At 40.5% G+C, this 18,377-nt stretch overlaps 1 protein-coding gene across 3 annotated transcripts in view; it reads left to right on the forward strand.

Moving 5' to 3' along the window:
* Positions 1-18,377, forward strand: part of lpp (LIM domain containing preferred translocation partner in lipoma) — a 273,606-nt gene that overhangs the window by 17,099 nt on the left and 238,130 nt on the right. For 2 of the 3 annotated variants that reach the window (XM_061240899.1, XM_061240898.1), the window contains one exon: positions 8,550-8,657. The exons of the other annotated variant lie outside the window; for it this stretch is intronic. Coding sequence is in view for 1 of the 2 variants with exons in the window: in XM_061240898.1 (XP_061096882.1) it covers positions 8,626-8,657 (32 nt within the window). In the remaining variant the exon portion in view is untranslated. The remainder of the gene's footprint in view (positions 1-8,549; positions 8,658-18,377) is intronic. 3 annotated transcript variants of the gene reach the window in all.

The raw sequence follows: 18,377 nt of genomic DNA on the forward strand, positions 1-18,377 counted from the left end.
AACAGGGTGCATGGAAAACAAAGGCAAGAACTGAATGTTAAAATTTAGGCCACACTTGGAGAGCGATGGAAGTTAATATATTTATTATAAAACGCTTTAGATGGAAATATGTTTCGACTGGGAGCCTTCTGGGCACATACGAAGGCCATAGCAAAAATGACACACGAAAAAATAAGAATTATGTATTCTTGCTGTTCAGACAAAGCCATCACCAAATAAGTGAGTTTAGGGTCCAGTTTCGCATACAGTCGAAAGCTTTCGATTTGGCAGATTAACGTGATAAGGATAATTTGGCCTATTGTGCGTGTTAACGTATACTCGAAAGAGCTGATGCCTTCACTCAAATGTATTCAGTATTCATTTCAGTATGAATAATCAATATCTGAATTCAGCTATCGAAACATTTAGTTTTCTTAACAGAAATTAAAACACGGCTATGAACATCAAACCAACGCGTATATCGTCATATCTAAAAGTGTAACTTTAAATACAACTGGCCATCCAAAACACTTGTTAGTGTTCGTGTACCTGTACCAAGACATTGTTCTACCACAGAAAACCGTATATAAATTTCTTTATATATATATTTTTAATAAATATAGATTACAGTATTTAATCAAGTGATCTGGCAATTATTATTTATTGGCTAGCAATGGAACAGCCATTACAATTTATTGACGGAATTGAATGATGCAGAAATATTATTCTTGTGCAGATACAAAACGTCCTGGCTGTAAGGCAAAAAAGGTGGAGATGAGAAGTTATTATTAACTGAACATAAAGCAATCAATGGGCTTAATTTGAAATAATCTTATTATAGCGGCATACATGTCTAAAATATACAGTATTTGCATAACTACCAGGCATTCGTTTTTGATCTACGTTTATTTATGCATACTAGCAGAAATCTAGTAGCCTGTTGTAGAAATATTTCCCAAGTGTGGATTTTTGTTTTGCAACTCAAATGCATATTAAGAAACTATGCTGCCTGCTGCAGCTTTAAATTTTAAATTCAGTCCCGACTTTACGCAATACAAAACGATCTACAATTGGAGGCAATTTTTTGCAAAAGTGATGATATGCAGATTCAGCTCTGACCCTGTTTACAGCTGTATTTCAGCCTGTTCATCATGTTACACTGACTTGATATGATTAGTACCTTATGGTTATGCCACTTTATGCCTTACATTGTTTACAGATGGGCTACCAAGCAAATGGATAATTGTCAAAATTACTAACCTTTCCTCTGGGGTTGCAAAATGTAGCTGCCCATGAAACACGGAATGTTTGGAAATATTTGTGTACATTTCCCTCCATCTGTGACCCCATTGCTGGCCATGCAGGAATGTAAGTGAAGCCAATACAAACATAACTGATGGCCTGAAGCTCTAAGTCTTGTGAGCATTTAGTGTAGTTTTTTCTTTTCAGTTTTTGTGTCATTATGCAGTTACTTTTTAATTGTACTTTCTATAATCTGCGGTAAAATGTTTGCTGTTATTCTACCATTGTACATGCATTTACAAAAATAAAATGCGCTAATATATGGAGTAATTTTGTGTGTTTTTTAATGTCCTTGAATTTCATGATTTATGTGGTATCTGATCTGTTGCATTGTTAATATAGTTTTGTTCTTAGTTCAATTTCAAAAGCTACAGAGAATGACCACATAATTTGTATAAAAGCAAATTCATGGTGTCTCATGGTGTCTGCCTGTCAGCTGTCATGCTTGAAATTGTTTTTAATGATGGAATCAGTTTGTCCCCATGGCTTCCTTTCACAAAATCTTGTTTCAGCATGATTACCTTTGTTTACTATTACTATTTGTTTACATTTTGTTTATTTATTCACAAGACCCATGTTGTATTTTACCATGCATGGGTGGTACTGGTCTGGCAGAGTGAGCAAAACACTGTAGATGTTTCACTCTGAGTAGAGTATCCACATGTAGTTGCACATACCACTTAAAACTACCATGTCCAACCCCTTAATTTGTTGAGAAGCTATGTACAGGAGCTTATGTAGTTGAAACTACTTACTCATCACAATGAAATGAGTATTAACAGGAAGACAAATGCACAATGGAGATGGCATGCAGGGGGATATTGGATTAAGGGTTTTCTTCAATACTTCAAGAATTATAGCAAGTAACTCGTTTTCAGAAAGGAAGCAAAGAGCGGTTCCAAACTGGAGAGGTCAAGGTTACACTGAAACTTGGTCAGTTGATTTCTCTAGACAGAATTACCTGGATAGTCTTGTTTGCAGTTGCTTCGTGTTGTCAGTCTTTCATCACCTATCCTCCTATGTCTTCCCTGCCACATGAAAAACATATGCTGGGCTGTGGAAAGAACAGAAACCCGTTAAAATCATGTGTTCTGAATCTCCTACACATTAATTCCAAAACCTGGTTTTAGTCATGTGTAAACATACCTTCCAGTGCAAATCTTGGGATATGAAGAGTGATCTGCAATTTTAACTTGAATACATTTGTAGGATGTGGAACATTATTCAGAATGTCAATCAAAATACATCAGTGAAACACCTTTGGTTTCAGAGGTCAGATGGCGTAAGTAGCATCACAAATTTTCTATCCTCATTGAAAGCTATAGTGCTTCATATTTCAGGATGAAATGTCATTTGATTACAGGTGAAAAGCTTCAGCAGCAACATATGTAGTTAAGTTGAATAAGTTGATGTTAAATGCAATATTGAATGAGGTGGCTGTACTAAGTGGTTATTATAGCAATCTCATAACCTTTTCAACCAAGACTCGAATTGTAATACTACTCAACCATTCCCAGTATTTTACTGCATGGAGCTGTGTTCTTTGCCATACATTACTGAAAATGGGCATACTTTTATGATATTGTCTGGATTATTGTATTGATTGGTTGTATTGCTGGTAAGTACTAACACCTCTCTTGTAGGTTTGGCCCTGAGAAAATTAAGATGAGTGATTTTTCCATTCCCAGCTTCCCCATTTAAAGGTACAATAGGTAATTTCGGACTTCTAACAGTCGAGGGGATTTGCAGCAAGAAACACTCTCAAACCACAACACTGTTTATCCCTCCCCCCTTCTCTGTGAAAGTGTTGATGTTGAACCCCCCCCCCCCCCCCCTTGCCCCCACACACCATTGGTTGTGGCAATTGGAACCAATTTTAAACCAATGAGCTTGAATTATTGTACAGCTATACAATGTTTTGGTACACTCTGTTGGTCTGTCAACTGTATGTTTTTAAACCCGAATTTAAGTATTATAAACGCATGCTGAGGGTGAGTCAACATGTCAGTAAGCCTTTTCAATGATAGGAAGGGGTTTACAATGGTCTTGCAACAATGTTTTAACACAAAAATCTTACCTATTGTACCTTTAAGCATTTCAGACCAAAGTCAGTGTTTGTTGTTTCTGTATGTAAACCCACTTTATCATGAAAATAAGCTTGCTGAATTTTAACATTAAAATAAACGTTCAGTAGTGATGGCCTGGGAGTGGAGTCTCCAGGTGAGCGCCTGGTGATTGGGCAGCTCACATACCATGCCTGGGCTCAGCCAGAAAAGACATGTAGGCCCACCACAAAGGGAGGGAGCGGAGTGACCCAGGCACTATTGGCTCGGTTGACGGAAACTGACTTTTGATATGTGGAAGATGATATCACTGGTGGGGAAAGAGCCAGAGCTGGTGTGTGAGATTAAGTGGTATTGTGAGGTTGAGAGGTCCCATGTGGGAGTGGGGATACTCACGAGTCCCCGGCTGGTGGTCGCTCAGTTTGAGTTTAGGGCAGTGGACACCTTAATGTGACTATGCATGGCAGAGAGGAAAACTCTTGAACGTCATATGCACCAAATAGCTGAGTATACAGAGAACAGCTTAGGAAAGGTGAGAGGGGTGCTGGAGCCCCACCTAAGGACTCCATATTCCAATGTCACGTTGGCAATAACCAGGAAACTCCCAATCACAGAGTGGACTCGCCTCTCTCGTTTGAACCCTAGTGGTATTGTTAAACCTCTGTACTGGTCTTGGTTTGTTCATCACAACCATCATCAAACACAAAAACATGTTCATAAGTGTACCTGCTACCAGAACACCTTGGGCCAAAGGTCGATAATTGATTTTGCAGTCACTTTGTTGAAGAGAGGCGGTAAGCGGTCCACTGATGACTCATTGGTGGTGAATTGGTTCCTATGGTGGGGGAAGCTGCCAGACAGACCAGGTGGACCCAAATGTGTAGAGAGTGTTTTTTTCTGGCGAAAACACTCTGGAAGGATATCAACTTCCATCTCAGCGACAGCTTCTCCCGGGGAGGGTTAGGACATGGAGTCTGAATGGATCCAGTTCAAACACTTTGTTGTGGAAGCAGCTGTTAGAGGCTGTAGACAAATCTAGTATGTGCACATCCTGGCGGTAACCCAAGGACCTGTTGGAGGCTTTCTGGGTGTGTTTCACAGGGAGGACTCCTGATTCCACTGACGGGCAAAAACGGCTCCAGTTGCAGAAGTAAACACCCAGTCATGGGAGGAGTTTGAAGAAGCTGGGAGGAGGTTGAAGAAGGACTCAGTGGGGGAAAGCAAGATGCTGTCCAACCTGTTCTCAGCAAGGGTGGTGGACCCCAACTGGGGATATTGTCGAATTGGAATGAACACTTTGAGGAACTCCTTAATTTCATTCAGGAGGCAGAACTGGAACAGTCTGAGGGATCAGAGCCCATCTTTGTAGCAGAAGTCAGGGTATGGGAATTTGCTTATCCAGTTTGTAAAGGGATATAGTCTCTGGGGTATCTTGTTGGAGGTGCTTCAAGCCATTTGATCTGTGTACACTTGGAGCGAGAGCTGTGTTCACATTCTTAAGTCAAGCCTGTTCAGGGGACATGTTGGACTCCGATAACGGGGTGCCTCGTCTCCCCTACTGTTCCCGTTATTTATGGACAGGATCTCAAGGCGCTGCCAAGGTTTTGAGAGTGTCCAGTTTGGGGACATAGGGGTGGCATCTCTGCTGTTTACAGATGATGTCGTCCTTTTGGCCTGATGCTGTGAGGCTGCGACACGCTGTGGTCCTTTCCTGGGAAAAGATGGCTTGTCCCCTTCAAGTGAGGGAGGAGCAATTGCCCCAGGTGGAATTCAGTAAGACACAAGTTGCTAAAATAGTTCCACTGCAGGGTGGTCGGAGCTTACTCTCTGTGATAGAATGAGGAGCTCAACCATCCGGGAGGACTTCACAATGGAACAGCTGTTTCTACACATGGGGAGGAGTCCGTAGAAGTGGTCCAGGCATCTGATGGGGATGCCCCCTCTGTGTCTCCCATCGGAGGTGTTCTAGGTGTGTCCACCTGGAAGGAGACCCAGGGGCAGACCCAGGACATGTAAATGGTAATGGTTGGCATTTATATAGCGCCTTTATCCAAAGCACTGTACAATTGATGCTTCTCTTTCACCCATTCATAAACACATCTCACACACCAAGAGCGATTGGCTGCCATGCAAGGCACCAACCAGCTCGTCAAGGGCATTTGGGGGTTAGGTGTCTTGCTCAGGGACACTGACACACCCAGGGTGGGATCAACCCGCCAACCCTCCGATTGCCAGATGACTGCTCTTACCGCCTGAACCAATTTTGCAGAAATCATTGATTGCATGCAATTTGTGGTAGTTTAGCATGTCTTTAAACCCAATAGTAGATATTACCAGTCAAAGAAAGTCCAAGGAACCGAGTGCTAATCTGGGATCACTGTTAGAGTTCTTACCAAAAGCCTTGTGGGACACAAGCCACTTCCACACCACCAAGAGCAGAGATGGCTTTAATGGTTTTTGTACCCAATACTAGCATATTTTCTGCAGATTACTGTTCTCTTGATCACACTTGCATGAACCACATGACGACTAGCAACTTTCACTGCCAGGTTTCAATGAATGGCTTGTACCAGCCTTTGTTACAGGTACACAAGAAGAATTTCTGAAATCATCAATATAATGCATTCTTTAATTTCAATGGCATTCTCACGTATGCATACTCTGACTCATGCACACATGCTGCACAAAGAGATTGTTCCTTTCGCAAAAAAACTTTGAGAACTAAGGGCGGCCTGTAGCGTAGTGGTTAAGGTAAATGACTGGGACACGCAAGGTCAGTGGTTCTAATCCTGGAGTAGCCACAATAAGATCCGCACAGCCGTTGGGCCCTTGAGCAAGGCCCCTAACCCTGCATTGCTCTAGGGGGGGGATTGTCTCATGCTTAGTCAAATCAACTGTACGTTGCTCTGGATAAGAGCGTCTGCCAAATGCCAATAATGTAATATCTCCAATAATAATTTTACTAGAAATCCAACTTTAATATTACTTTAATATTTTGTAAATATTATACCACTATCCAGTTTATCATTTTACAGATTGTGGACCAGAAAGAATCTTTCAAAAAATTCCAATTTGTCAGGCGACCTTGTTTGCTGCAGTATTATTATATTCAATCGGTAGGCTTCATGGAAAAGTGCAAAGGAGTCTGGCATGAGACAAAAATAACGGTCATACTTGATAATGAATCAGATCAAGCTGAGTATGTGAGATATACTGCTTGGATATCATGTAATAGATTTGGCCAGTATGATATTTATACTGTTCCTTGCAGATGTTTGAAATGAAATGTCTTGAAACAAGTTAATTACACGATTACACAATGCTTTCCATTCTTGTGGATGCCAACCAATAAGAAATGTACACATTTGATTTGCCAATGTCTTCCCATTGGTTGACTGTACCATGCAATATCACTGCCTCCTAATGAATCAGCAGTTCTGGGTAGGTTTAGGAAGTGCATACTGTACAATTGAGAAGGAATTCACCAACGTTGGAGCTGCTTCCCATTCTTGTAACCTACAGAAGTGCCAGTGTCAGATAAGCACATGCAAGTTTAATCGTCTTGCTCGATGAGTCCTATTCTTCCACAGACCAAGAAAATACAATATCATTTAGAAGGAAAAGTATTTGGGGTGAAGAGAGGAGGGAGAAATCCTTGTGAATACAAGATCTGTGGAACTGTAATACTTGGAGGTCCTCAGAATTCAGAGCAGAGTAGTAGCTTTGAACAGGGTCACAGAATGTCACAGGTTTGACAACAGTTTGAGAGGAAAAATGGCTCACACTGTTGACATGGGGCATACCACCTGGCCTTATACAAATCCAATCAATTTGCAATTGACCTGCTGAATCAGTCTTGTAATGGCAGAATTGGTTTGGATCACTGCCACAAAGCTTGCCATACATAATGAAGCACATTTATCAGGGTATTCCGTGAAAGGCTCTGCATCAGTACCAGTTACCTGAAGTGTACGGATAGTTTTTTATACTATATGATTGGATACCATGAGAAATCTTTTAATATTCTGTTCATGAAGATAGCATCCACCTCAGTCAGTGTACCTTGACATCTGAATGAAGGATATTTCCTTTTTCTTTCTCTTATAGTCAGTGCTTTATGTATGTACACGAGTTTGGCACACACGATTGGAGTGAAGTTATCTTTGTTATCATCCAGCCAGACATTACTCAGGGCATATAAATCAATGAGCCAATTTATCATATTATTTCACTGGGATGCTTCAAGCACTGTTCACACTGAAGAAGAAACATTTATTAAAGGTTGTCTTCAAAATATTGAATAGTGGAATAACCCCAGTATCTTTTCATGGCAGGATTACTTGCTCTTAGCAAGTGGCTGTTGTTTACAGGAAGGACCAGTACAGCTGTTCAGAGTGTGCCGTGCTGCTGTACTTATGTTTTCTTATGCCTTTCTCTCACCACCTTCTTTGTTTCAGAGGGGGAAGTGGCTGCTACTTTCAATCTTGGATGCTATGACACATAAACCCTGCAAGTCTACCGTCACGGAAAGTCTTAGGTTGTGCTGAATAGAGTAGTCAGAGAATTGAGAATTGAGAATCAGATCTTGCCGAGTGGCACTTCCTTGACACTAAACTCCCAGGTTTCCGTGCTGGCTGAGTGTGGTCAGTCGTGCCTTGTCATTATGAACAAGGCGACCAATCAAAGTAAAGCGAGACACGGCCACCACAAAACTGCCTGTCCTCTCTAGGTGTTCACACACCCCCACAGCTCTTACTGAGTGGAAAATATTCACCTACTGTGCATCTCAACATCTATAGTTTTATAGTTTATACTTTATATATATATATAGTTTATATATATATATAATTTCATCATTTTGGTTTCATCCTTTGCCAAAATAATCAGGGATTCTATTTTCAGACTGTTCGGTTTAGGATTTTTTGGTGCTATGGGAACTGAACATGAGGTGGTAACTTTTGTAATTTACCAACTCATTTTATCTGTTATCTGTTTTGTATCTCAGAGAGTCCACAACTGATTTTCTAGGAGTATGGCCATTTATTTGCAAAATATGAAACAATACAGATACCTACACATTGTATCTGCATTATCTGCTCACAGACAGGTTTCGATGGTATGGACTTCTGGTTGTGCACACAGGTTTGTCGAGTATACAAGATTAAGTCTTTTGTGGCTAAAATATCGTACCATTACATCTTGCAGTGTGCGGATATCTCTTTCCATGGGTCTACTTCTTGGCAAAGCCTTCCTTTGAATACTAAAGACAGTAAAGTGACAAATGGGTGCACTACCCTCCCCTGCCCCCAACAGGTAAGTAAAGCATCATTTCCTTGGTTATAATGCTGTCATTTAAAATGGAGATTAAGTTTGGGAAGCTCTAGGCAAATCAAACTTTGAGTATGACTGGCATGGAAAAAATTTTTTTTAACCTTTGTGTGAAATCTCTTTCTTCAATGCAAAAAAAGCTTCAACAGGATCACATTTATACCAGCCCCTCTGGATTGGATGTCCTGCAAAAAAAAAAACACCGCAGGTGTTTAAAAACCAGAGAGACAACTCAAAAATAATTAAGACTGTGATTTTAAAACAATCTCTGATTCAGCAATGCCGTATAAAGACTACGTTGAGCGCCAAAAACAAAAAGCAACGTCAACTTTATTAAATTCACTAGAGGGTTGTTTAAGACACTCAAACACAGTTATGTGTAATGTCGGGCTATAAACCATCCACGAATTTCAAGAGAAATGTGCAATTTACCATGGTCTCCTGCTGTTTTCAGCCACACAAGCAGGAGATAATTACTGAATGCAGAGTCTTGGCAAACTTGTTCTAAACCTAGTGCGCACTAAAATAAATGACCCAGTTAGGGAATATGAGAGCACATCTAATCAATACCCACATTTATTTTAATTTATTAGCTGCTGCTGCCTGACCTGAGTGGCAGCTTTCACTGCTGGCATGCCACCGCACATGTTTTTGGGTCACCAGGGAGTCAAAGCACTAAAATTAGATTTGATTCCTTGTATTGGAAATGTCCTTATTGACACGAAAGCTTGAAGAAGTGCACATTTTCACAATGTCAGCAGAGATTAGGGGAAAAACTATTTTCTGAAAATAAGTGGTTCTCAAAATCTGGAGAAATGTATTTATCACTGAGCTCTAGGGAGCAATGCTAAATTACAGTAGGTCTTTTGTCGTCACAAACTGTTTTTTTTTTTGGTAAAAAAGATGCCGTCATAAGTAATGCACTGCTTGTCTCTGATTTGTTTTTTATTGATTGGGATGTCTAAGGAACTTTACATTGGAGTTTGTTTGTTTTTTCAACCTGGAAAGAGGAAGCTCGCTCAGCAGTCAAAAGCACTTTTCGGATATTCATGATTTCCATAGAATCTTTTTTTGTTTGTGATCAAATGTTTCTTATTGCACCAAAGATTTCAAACAGAATATTTAACAGTTTTTCCACTTAACCCCCCCCCCCCTATGGATAGAGTCTGATTTGGATCAGTTACATCACAGTTCTCATTCTCATACTAACTTAACGGATTTCATTGTACAATACAACATGTGCAGTTGTGGTTGATGTAGGACATTCGGTATCTTTGTTTTTTTGTTTTTTTACATGTAAAGACATGGTTGCTAGTGTGATTTTAAAGTGATTTTAAACTATAGTAGTTCCTAGCAACTGTAATATGCCAGACAGAAAGATACATCCGAATGTATAGAATGCAATGAAAGAACCATATCTACAAGACAATGCTGTCACAAGGCAATGCTATGCTACGGTGGGGGGGGGGGGCTTTCCAATTGTAAATATCTTGCTTTAATGGTCGTTACACTGGTTTGTACCTGTGAAAACTTTAAATTAACTGGTTTAATCTTTAATCTTTTAATATGTTGTAGAAAATGGGAAGTGCGTTGTCTTGGATATCTTGAGTTTCTTTTCCACTCAGAGCTGAGTTTCAAAATGGGAGGGGCACTGACTGAACTCACGATTGGTACGCACCAAGCTCATCTCATCACTGCTACAGGCATCATGTTCTGCTTTTTGGTAAAGTGAACTGCACAGAAACCACAAAAGCCAGTGCAGGTTGTGAAAGTAAATGCTGTATGAGGGAAAGCAATACTAGAAAACCTTGTTGAATCATTTCTTGGAGGTGCACCTTTTGTAGTGTACCAGTGCAAGAAGACTGGACTTTGCAACTCATGTGATGGTGGGACTCAAAATAAATATAATTAAGTACCAGAGGCCACCCTCCACAATCTTGCATAGTGGCAGCACATTTTTTTTATCAGATATCCACCAAACTAAGCACTCCTTGTCGCTGAATTGATGCAAGGGAGATACTGGAGGGGTGAGCTTGGTGGATGCATGATGCAACCAGGCTGTAACATGGCACAGATAGATTGTTAGCAACTATGAAGAGGTCTTTTCGGTTCCCCAGTCAAAATGTTTTTTATATATTTTTACTATTTTAAAGTTTGTGGAGAATTTTTCTTCATGCCCGAAGCAAGCTACACAGTCACATGGACGCTGACTGAACCTCTGCTTTCACCCGAAAGCGTTTCAAAATATAGCTTTGTCTTAGACCGCATTTCCTCTGTGCTAGCGGTGCCTGTTTGTGTGTATGAGCAAATGAGTGTTCTCACATTTAGCTTGTTACTTGCACATGTCAGTGCTTGGGTCACAACTCCATTTTACCTCACACAGATTCATTTGTAACAGTAACGGAACAGACTGTAAAATTTAGCCTTTAACAGATTTTTACTTTCGATTTACTTTTGTGCAAATGAACAATTGTGTCTGTACACAAAATAATGAACTTGTATGTTTGAAGAATGCAACAAACCTGTAGTAACAAAAGGTAAATACAATTAACAAGCTAGTAACTTGAAACATCATAGCTTTTGTCGTTTACAGTAGCAGCTAAGCCTGCTCAGTGCAAGTTCAGCTTGGGTTGGACTTGCAACAAACCAGATATGGCTCAGAAATGCACGCACACATAAACACATACACACACACACACACACACACACACACACATCCTCCTCTCACTGCTTCGGCTCGCAGACATGCTGAGATTCGAGCAGGGCGAAGGGGCCTGGAATGTGGCCCACATGCTCTGCTGCAGCGGCTAGGTCAGGGCAAAATGTGACCTTTACCACTCCTCTTTCTCATTTGGTGTTGGCACGAAGACCAAACGGTTCATTCGTCACATTTTACTTATTCCACAACACAAAATCCTCGTTCAGTCACTGAGGAATCCCTATATATGCTTATTTTGGCAAAATTTAACATTTCGCAAAGGCATCCTGAGCAATGCAAAACACATTCTCAACTTTTTTCATTCAATAAATAAGTAATTATTATTAAACACCCAAATCAGCCCTGTAAGAATGTAATTGCACTCTTAAACTTAACTGGTTGCATCCCAATTATGTTGGTGTGGTGGTATAACTGCAATAATGTAATCATAAAATTACTATAATCTAACCAAAAATTTAAACTAATAATTAAAATGACCAACATGAATGGTCACAGTAATTACATAAAATATTTAATTGATATCCTGAAAAGACTATCTGTCATGTACAAGCAAGACAATGATCCAAAACTCAAAATCAAGTCCACATCTGAATGGCAGAAAATAAACAAAATTAAAGGTTTAGAACAGTCAAAGTGGTCTCTTAATGGTCTCATTTTTAATGTCGGATTCTTCATTTGTTTTGTATCTTTCTCCTAGCTGTGAGCAAAGAACACATCTCTTTCTTCTTCAACTGACATCAGCCCCCTCTTTTCTCATGTTGTCACATTCTGGGGGTGACAATCAGTTGATGGTCTTCGTTTGACTATTCTTTGCCACCTCAAAAGAACGACCCCGGTGGAAATTGGTGGGGGAGTTGGAATTTCGCAGCTTGACTGCCTTGACTCTTGCCATCAACTTGAATTCAGGTACACAGTAGCTCAGACCTCTCACTCCAGCAGACTTGAACCCTATGACCGAACCCTGTCAGCATGCCTTGTTTAACTGGCCCATACTTGCCTGAGTAAGGTCAACGTTCACATTTGTGCAAGGAGAAGGGAAAATCGCTGGGAAAAATAAATTAAGCAAAGCTTAAACTTTATAATTGTATACATTCTTTATGAGTAAGCATCAACTTTTAGGGAATTGAGTAATTAGCTACAACTCAGTATTCTCATAATAGCTCGCAACAGTCTGTAGGAATTAATAATGAAACCACAACTTCTCACAGTGAACCAAAAAAAGGAAGGCTGAGTGAAAATCAGGGTCTGACCTTTATCAATGGTGCTGCTTTGTTATCTTATGTTAGGATACCTTTTGCTATGACTGATTATTTAATGAGGATGACTGCCTGTTATCCACTTTATTTTCTTTGACTTTCTTTTTTTTTCCCCTTTTCTCTGTCTATTGCAGAAATAGTTTTTGCTGTCCTTCAAATCAGGAATTGCAAGATTTTCACCTTGAAACTATTATAAAACCACCATGCTCAGCCATAACTATGTTGCACTGGCAATCTGTCTCTCTGTTCACTTTTGCCCGGTCCTTGCTTGTCTGCCTGTATTTGTTATTCTCGGGACATTTCTGTGTGACCATTTTTCTAATGCAAATAACCATGCATTACAACAGTGGTATGCAGAAGAGCATCTTTGAACAGACAACATGTCAAACCTACAGCAGCAGAAGACTTAATAAGTCTAAAAAATAAGTCCAATTTTGATAGTATTTCAAACATTTTCTTCTAATCAATGGAAAGTGTGCATCATTTTGTTTGAATCATTTTTTTACATTTCTGATTTAACCCCAGTTCAAAAGCTATTTCTTAATTTGTTTAAAACCATCAGTTTATATGTATGTATTTATTCAATGCAATGTATTTTTGTTCGCCTGTGCTCTCTCCAAGGTGCTGACACAAGCTGTCAGTAATTTCACCAAGCAACCAAGCCAGCAAAACCCCTGAGTCACAATAGACTGTGATACTAATAATTCCTTCCATTTATACAGTATTTTTCCCACACTCAAAGCACTTTACAGTGATAAAGGGGAAACTCGCCTCACCCCTCAACTACTGCTAATGTGTTGCTCCCACCTGGGTGATGCACAGAAGCTATTTTGTGCCAGCACGCTCACCACACTTTGAGCTGAGGTGGAGAGGATGAGGACAAATCTTTAGCTACTTCACTGGGAGGGGATTCGGTGGCAGGTTGAGAGCCAGGACTACTGGAACCCCCTGCCCTTTCCGATGAGGGTCATGGGATCTATAATGACCACAGTGACTCAGGGCCTTGGAAGGACAGCGACTCCTAAAGCACAATGTCCCCATCACTCCACTGGTACATTTGGGTTTATTTCACCAGAGGGAAGAACCCACTAGCCCACCAATACCTCTTCCAGCAGCAACTTGGTTTTCTCAGGAGGTCCCTCTTCTAACCAAGCCTACACTTGTACATCAGCATGATTGTACAGTATGGCTGCTGGCTATATTGGTGATAGGGGTGGCAATACAGTCTATTCAATTGGTTACAAAGTGGTGATTACCAGATGGGCTGCATTGTAATGTACACAACTTGCCTCCTATTGGGTAGACTCCAGAAAAGCCTCTGATTGGACTAGAAACGTAACCGTAGGCTCTGTGCCACCATGGATGTCCACTTTAAAATTGTGTTGGTGCAGGTATGTGAAATCATTGCAAAGTTATTCAGGACTGATTTCGCAATGTTCATGACCGGAAAGACTTACTTGCATTAAAGAGCTTGATCTTGATGAGGTGTGATTCAGGGGGTAACTGAGGTATGTATCTCATGAGTTTTTCTGCAGCAATAACAACCATGACAAAAACCAGTCTCTTGCACTGAAGTGCTTTCCTATCTTGGTGAGAAAATGCACAACTTACACTGGAAATGCCACATTTTTCAATGAAATATCTGTACCCTGTAAATCACTGCTTGACATTCTTTCCACCCACAGACAATATTATTGGAAATGAGTGGCGTGTTTTTGGCTATATGCCAGTTCTCTTTGACCCTATGCAGTCTTCCTGTAGTCTCACCACTCAACGACCCTGTCTTCATAAGTTATATTGATGGAAAGCATTGTACAAACAGAAACATTTTGCCATGTTTCTGAATGTGATTGAGATGGCCACAGTTGTACACTCTAGATCCCCTGTTTGTGTGGTATGAAAGCTAGGGTTCATCAGTGAAGAACCACGATATGCCATCGCTCTCGCTGACAGTAAGAATCTTGTAGTGTGCTTGAGGCGTGAGATTTCTTTCTGGCGGATTTAGACCAATTAGAAACGGGTCTCCAGGTTTTGTTGAGGTCACATGTAGACTTGTAAGAGGCAAAAAAAGGTTTTTATTTATTTTTGGCTGGAGCACAGATGGGAGACTTATCCTGTGAAGTCGGGTATGGTGATGGTTGGATATCCCATACTTGACTGCCGAGAACATCCAGAATGTTCTCAATGATTTCAGTGGAAAAATCTGCGAGTCTGAAACATCTGGGATGCCAGGAAACTTGTGATAATGCGAGGTTGCTCTGGCAATTGCACTGGCTCTCCTTATACATTACGTTACCTCACCTATTTGCACCAACCTACTTGCTTTTTATTTTTGGCCACATTAAGCTTGATTTCCTTTCCAAACCTCTCAGTCTACACTTTAGACTGAGAAAGTGTCAGTGAGACCCAAGCATCCTAAAGAAAGAGCATCAAACTGAAGTCAGTTTGCCATATGCCACATTTGTATGTGCTGATATATTTCGGTAAAGGAATGTGTACAGTACTACCACATTTGTATGATCACAGTTTGTGAAACAGGTTCAACCGTGTTGTTCTGTGGAGTGCTTGCATACTTTTACTGAGAAACGCTTTCCTGTGGCTCAACACATGTGCTTCATCAAATATTACACATCACAATCATCAAGCCTATTGGGTGAAACCAGGCTATTCACAAGGTAGCAGCTTTGACAGAGCTGATCACATCTTGGCTTCGTAAAGTGGTCGGGACAGGAAATGGCGCTTGACAGCAGAGTAAAGCTGCCAGCAGAGCTCAGCGAACTGCCGTCTTTTCTCTCCTGCCAACTTTCTTTGTTTTGTTAATTTTCTGGGTAAGCTTCAGACCATAGTTTGCAAACAAGCCGATCTTTGCAGGACCTGACTGTGGCAAGTGTGCGGCCTTGGCACGGCCTCTCATAACATTGAGAGAGAGCAGAAAAATGACAATAACTTAATCTGTCGAGTGGTGCTACTGAGCAGAAGTTTCTTACTCTGTGAAATTTACCTCCCTCCCTCTCTCTCTCTCCCTCTCCCTCCCTCCCCAGAATGCACTGCTGTGACCTTAGAATAATGTGTGGCACATGCCTTTATAGCAGGGTTTAAAATGTCCTTTTTTAACTTCAAATGTGGTTCTGTTATATTTGGCTGATTAAGTCTAGACCAACACACCTGAGATGCATTTAAATTTGGAATTGGTAGATTGTTACTAACATCTTAGCAGGACCTGACTGTAGCAAGTGTACGGTTTCATTATACTGTACTGTCTCAAACATTTCAGGAATTAATCCAATTTTAAATAAGAATGCATACTGTATGTCACTGTAGTAGATCCTCAGTAGAGGGGATTTGTACCGCATGTTCAAAAAGTATTCTGTGTAACTACAGGCAATTGTATTTGGAAAAATACTTTTCCTTGGCCTTCATTGTTTGATTTCAGGGGCTTGCAAATGTATTTTGGCAACAAATGGTGATTTCTCATTCTTTTGCAGCCAGACGTATTTCATGCAGATAACTGAACCAACACAGACCGTTGACATGTTGAAAACCCCCAGGCACATCATGAAGAAATACTCCGTGGTTACAAAACACTGTCAGTTGGCTTTTTTAACAAAAGGAGGTAGAGTTTGGGGAGCTCAATTTAGCAAATAGGGCCGGAAAGAACATTCAGAAGTGCCAGCGTTTAGCTGTTATTCCCCCGTTACCTGAATTTTGGCTCATCAAATAGGCTATGAACAAGACTTACCTTGTATGCACATACAGTCTGAACATGTTCGTTGCATCAGTCGGAGTTAGCAAAAGCGTATCGACTGTCAGTTGAACCATAGCACATAACATTTTCATGTTTTGAAAAAAAACTATTCATTCCCTTGTTATTGTTTCCTCAGCATCTCTGTTCAGCTGAAAGAAAACAGTTTTGTCTGTATTGTTTGACTGGACTGGTGCAATAACTGCAAAATGTTCAGTTGCTGTAAGTGTGTGTATCGGGGGCCAGATGCCATCAGTGCTCTTGGGTGTTTCAAAACCGCCCCCCCCCCCCCTGACCTGGATTACTGTACCTGAGACATGCATGCTGTCACTCGCTTTTCATTTTACATTGTGCCGTTTGGACAGCATTTCTGTCAATTAATTTATTGAATATTAAAATGATATTTAAACTGAATAGCTATAGTTGCTTTTCAGCCATTTTAAAATAGCCCTTTCCTTGTGTTTTCGATGCATGAGGTGAATGGTAGAAATTCTATGGATTGAAAGAATTTACATGTGTATTTTATGATGGCTTCTGTGTAGTGCTCTCTTGGCTTACTTTGCATAATAATTTGAATTATATAAGCATTGTTATAAGTATGACAATTCCTGTTACAGCTTGATAAATGTCAGACCACTATCATAATGTACACTGCTATCATTTTGAATTTGTTTTTCACACATTTTGCTTAATACATATGAGAGTGTTTTGAAATGCATTGTCCTGGCTGTTTGACAGGTGCCATGTTGTGTTTATGGTAGCGGTTTCTCTGGCATATAGCCTAGTTAGCGTTACCATATTATTAAAAGAACAGTGATTTGTATAGTCTTATCCTGTAGGCCCGCTCAACATTCCAGCAGTGGCCTGTTGACCAGAACCTGTAAAATTCTGGCTTTCCTCCAAGAATTCCCCCTTAAATCACTTTAATAAATAAGATGTACAGGGTGACCAGGGCTGGTTTTATTGCATTTGAATCATGTTAAGTCCGTATAAATAGCTGGCCCACTGACTGTAATCAGCTTGGCCTGTGGGCTCAAGTTTCCTTCGCTGTAGGTCCCTGGGAGTGAGAGGTTATTAAGCTGCAGCAGGGCCAGTTTGGACAAATGAAAGCTTGCAGAGGCTGAGATTGGCATGCACCGCAGTGCAGGAGGACCGCCAGGAATGTGGACTTCCGACTTTGACTGAAATGGAATTCGCTCTGCTCTAATAGGCTACTGTTGGGCTTTCCTTTGCAGGGTGCCATCTGGTGGATTAAGTGCCACCGAGAGCTGGACTTGTTTTCTTTCCCCCTTTGGCTCTAAAATCAGTTAGGTGCATTTAAAGTTACAGTATGCAGCTTTGCCTCCATCAGATACTGTTAAATGACCCAGATGGAGCTATAGCTGACAGAATGACAGAATGAGATTCGGTGGAGAAAATTCAGCACCTCATATCATGTTAATGTCCTCTAAAGTTGTGTTTTAAATAGCTCCGATTGGTCTGAATCACTCACATTGGGTTGCTAATTGGACCTGGTCCAATTATGTAATTGTTTTGGAGTCAAATAATTTTCAATGCTTTACCAAGCTTGTCTGGTGTATTGGAACTTATGAAATACTCTCAAGAAGTGCAGACCCCCTTGTTTGGTCCTCTAGGTTGGCTCAAAGGCACCAGGCAAGATCAGTGGAGCACAGAAAAGTATACAGAATTCAAACCAATTATATATTTGACCCAGGTCTGATACCAATGGTTGTCCATCAGTCGTGTCAAAAATGGAACCCCTAGAGGCCTTGTACTTATAACTGAATCACATCTGTGCTTATATACAACATAACAGCACTCCGTCTTGTGTGATATTGCTCTGTTACATGTGAAAAATAAATGGATATATGCACAGACTTATACAATGTCTTTTTGAGCAATAATGTTTTACTCCTATTATTAAATGACTGCTATAATTGCCTTTTAAGAAGTATTTTCATTGTTAGCAATGTAGTGGCCAGTTGAAA

This window comes from Conger conger, chromosome 4 (genome assembly GCF_963514075.1).
Source record: "Conger conger chromosome 4, fConCon1.1, whole genome shotgun sequence".
In the NCBI taxonomy this organism is placed as follows: Eukaryota; Metazoa; Chordata; class Actinopteri; order Anguilliformes; family Congridae; genus Conger; species Conger conger.